The sequence below is a fragment of the Mandrillus leucophaeus genome, unplaced genomic scaffold (genome assembly GCF_000951045.1).
Source record: "Mandrillus leucophaeus isolate KB7577 unplaced genomic scaffold, Mleu.le_1.0 Scaffold91, whole genome shotgun sequence".
Taxonomy (NCBI): domain Eukaryota; kingdom Metazoa; phylum Chordata; class Mammalia; order Primates; family Cercopithecidae; genus Mandrillus; species Mandrillus leucophaeus.
In genome coordinates this window covers 106,578-109,562 of record NW_012109919.1, presented here as the reverse complement: position 1 = coordinate 109,562, position 2,985 = coordinate 106,578, and the positions used below count along the sequence as shown (strand labels likewise).

Genomic DNA, 2,985 nt, shown 5'->3' with positions numbered 1-2,985 from the left:
CATCCTTCCTGGATGTCCTTCCTGGATGTCCACAGGCCGGGCATGACAGGGAGGCTCACTAGAGGTGGTGCACTTTGAAGTGGCAATGTCAGGGGACAGATTTCTTTTGTTGGGCTACCAGACTCCAAAAGACCAGCACGGTCACTGATCCCCAGCGCTAGAGGTGAAGTGGTCGGCCACGTGTTGGTGTATATATATATATTTAAAGATATTTATAGACCAGGGCAGGGGCGTACCACAGAGGGGGCACAAGTTTTCAGCAACAGTCACACCTGGATGTGTCTGCTCACCACTACAACAGACTAAGTCACAGATGTAGGGGGCTGGCTTTGGGGCTGGGGGAGCCACTGTGAAGTCACAGAACAGCCACCCAGGCAGGCTTGGAAAGGGAGGTCTCCAAGAAGAGGACGGATCTGTTTAGAGGTTGAAGTGGGGTCTGAGGCTCTGAGGACGGCATGGTCTTGCCTGACCCATTCGGCTGGCAGTTAGAGTGAAAACAGGAGAGAGAAAAGCGAGCAGAGAGCTGGAGAGGCAAGTGCAGAGCACAGGTGTGCCACAGCAGGTGTGGGAGGGCTGGGGAGGGGAGGGCGCATGTGTGGGTGTGGCAAGGTTCGTGGAAAGGGGTTGGAAGGGAAAGGGGAGGAAGATGGAGGGAGGAGCTGGAGCTTCACGGGTTGTGCCTGGGGGCTGCAGTGTCCACCCCATCCCACACACACTGGCCTCTTCCAGGACACCCAGGCAGTGCACCCACTGTTCAGAGCAATGCTCAGCCCCCTCGGGCTTCCCTCATCTCTGGTCATCCATCTCCCAACCCACCAGCCCGGGGCCACCTCTTGCCTTTGGGAGTCCAACGCAACAACCACCAGCCCTGATAAAGAAGGAACAGTGCTTGAACCAGGGTGATGAAGCTAAAAGGGATGGATGGCTGGAGTGATCACTGGAGCCCCGTCTGGGCAGTCAGAAAGCCCAGGACCCTGGGGGAAACAGGGAGGGCAGGCAGCCGGATGCCACTGGCTATAGATGTATAAGTCTAAGAGGAGAGCCTCAGCTTGTTGGGGGTTGCAGGTCGCACAGGTGAGGCTGGACCCTTCCTGTTGGGAAAAGCAGAACAGGGAGAGTCCATGGCAAGGGAGATGGGCGGGCTTGCTGGGCGGAGCTCAGCCGGGCCAGCAGCCACTGTGGTTCTCTTGGCTGAATAGCAAAGGCGACCTCTAGAAGCAATAGGCCAAGGTGTGTGAGCCTGCTGGCTGGCGGTAGTGCATCAGCTGGGGCCAGGGACCCTGCCTTCAGTCACAAGCTAGCAGCTATGATGGTACCTGGGAGGGAGAGAAGGGGGCTGTGTGTCCCTGACTGGCCTGTGAGGTGTGTTGTGGGTTGATCATGTGTATGGGACTCTTGAGGTTTTATCCTCAATCATCACTGAATTGCCGACAGATAGAGGAGGTGAGACCCTGACTATCACCCTTGCTCTGCAGTGGATTTGGCTCTCAGCACTCCCAGGCTGGGAGCTGGATGCCCTGCCCTGGCAGCATGACTTAGACTGCACAACAGGTACGGCGTGCCCAGGATGACATTCCTAGGCCTCTGGCCACCTCAGAGTACAGCCCCACACATAACCTCCTCCAAGCTCTCAGCTCTTACACTATAAACCACGAGCTCTCTGACAGCTCCAGAGAGCACCCATGTCTGCCAGCTTGGGCACAGAGCCTGCTCCAAGAGCCCAGGGTCAGCCATGGAGGCTGTGGGGCTTTGGGGCTAGTAGGGGCCAGCCCTGGTACCTGCGTCCAACCGGGAGTCGTCCATGGGCCCCCGTGGACATGCTGATGGTGGTCGTGTTGATGTCGCCAATGATGCTGACCGCCTCCTTTAGCACTTGGTGCATGCACAGTATCTCGTTGCACCACTGTGCCTGCTCTGCTGACTCTGCTGACTCCTCCATCAGCGTGTCCTGGTCCCCACGCGAGTACAGGTGGAACAGCAGCTCCGAGAAGATGAACTCCTTGGTCTGAGAGTGGGCAAAGAAGGAAGGAGGTTGGGACCTGATGCCTGTGCTGCACTGGCCTCCTGCCGGGCCCTGGTGGGACTGTGTGCTGGACTTGGAGCCCTGAGTATGGCTTTTCAGATGTGGCTTCTACACACTTAGACTCAAAGATCTGCCTCCCCACAGCCCTTTTCTCACTCAGAAAGGGACATTGAGGTCCAGAGGAAAAGTCACGTGTCCAAGGTCACAGATCTGGGAGGGGAACCTGGACCTATCATGCCACCAGGACACCTGTCTACTCTCGTTGTTTCAAAATGTTTTTGGAGATAGGATCTTGCTCTGTCACTAGGCTGGAGTACAGTGGGCGAGATCACCGCTCATGGTCTGGAACATGCCTCCCTCCGTGGACCTGGTCCCATAGGGCTGGTCGGCATCTCCCCCAGGCCAACATGGCCACCTGCATCTCCAGTGCCAAAGGAACCTCCTGTCCCCATGAGGCGGTGCACGCATGTTGTTGATCATGATGTGCATGGTGGTCTTGGGCATGACACCAACCATGAGGTCCCACACTGTCTTGTTGACAATGACCATGTAGGACTCCACCAGGTTCTGGGTAGTTTCCATTTACCGCTCCAGCTGTGGGTCCATGGAGTGCATGAAGCTGTCGGAGCCATTCTCCTCGCCCTTGCTGTCCTGTCATGGAGCACACAAGGGCATCAGGGTGGCCAGGCCATGCAGCCAGGCTCCAGGGATCCCTAGGATCTCAGCCCCTCCAATGGTACCTGGAACATTGAGGCACAGAGAGAAGCAACTGGCCTGAACACACACCCAGCTCTAGACGGTTTCACGCCTCTGCCTCTCGGGACCACAGACTCCTGTGATTCAAGTCTTGTCTTAGTTCTGACTCTAGTATCCAGAATTTGCCTCAAGTTACCAATCCAGAAATTGTAAAAGAATATCTCCAAGTTCCTTGCTTGAAGACCTGGCCAGAGCTTGTGCCAGGC

The 2,985-nt window shown here is 56.5% G+C and overlaps 1 protein-coding gene across 1 annotated transcript in view; it reads right to left on the bottom strand.

Annotated features, from left to right (window-relative positions):
- Window positions 1-2,605: 2,605 nt before the first annotated feature.
- Window positions 2,606-2,985, bottom strand: part of LOC105531824 (putative GED domain-containing protein DNM1P46) — a 5,200-nt gene continuing 4,820 nt past the window's right edge. Inside the window, 1 exon segment of the mRNA XM_011969826.1 lies at window positions 2,606-2,674. Coding sequence (XP_011825216.1) covers window positions 2,606-2,674 — 69 coding nt within the window.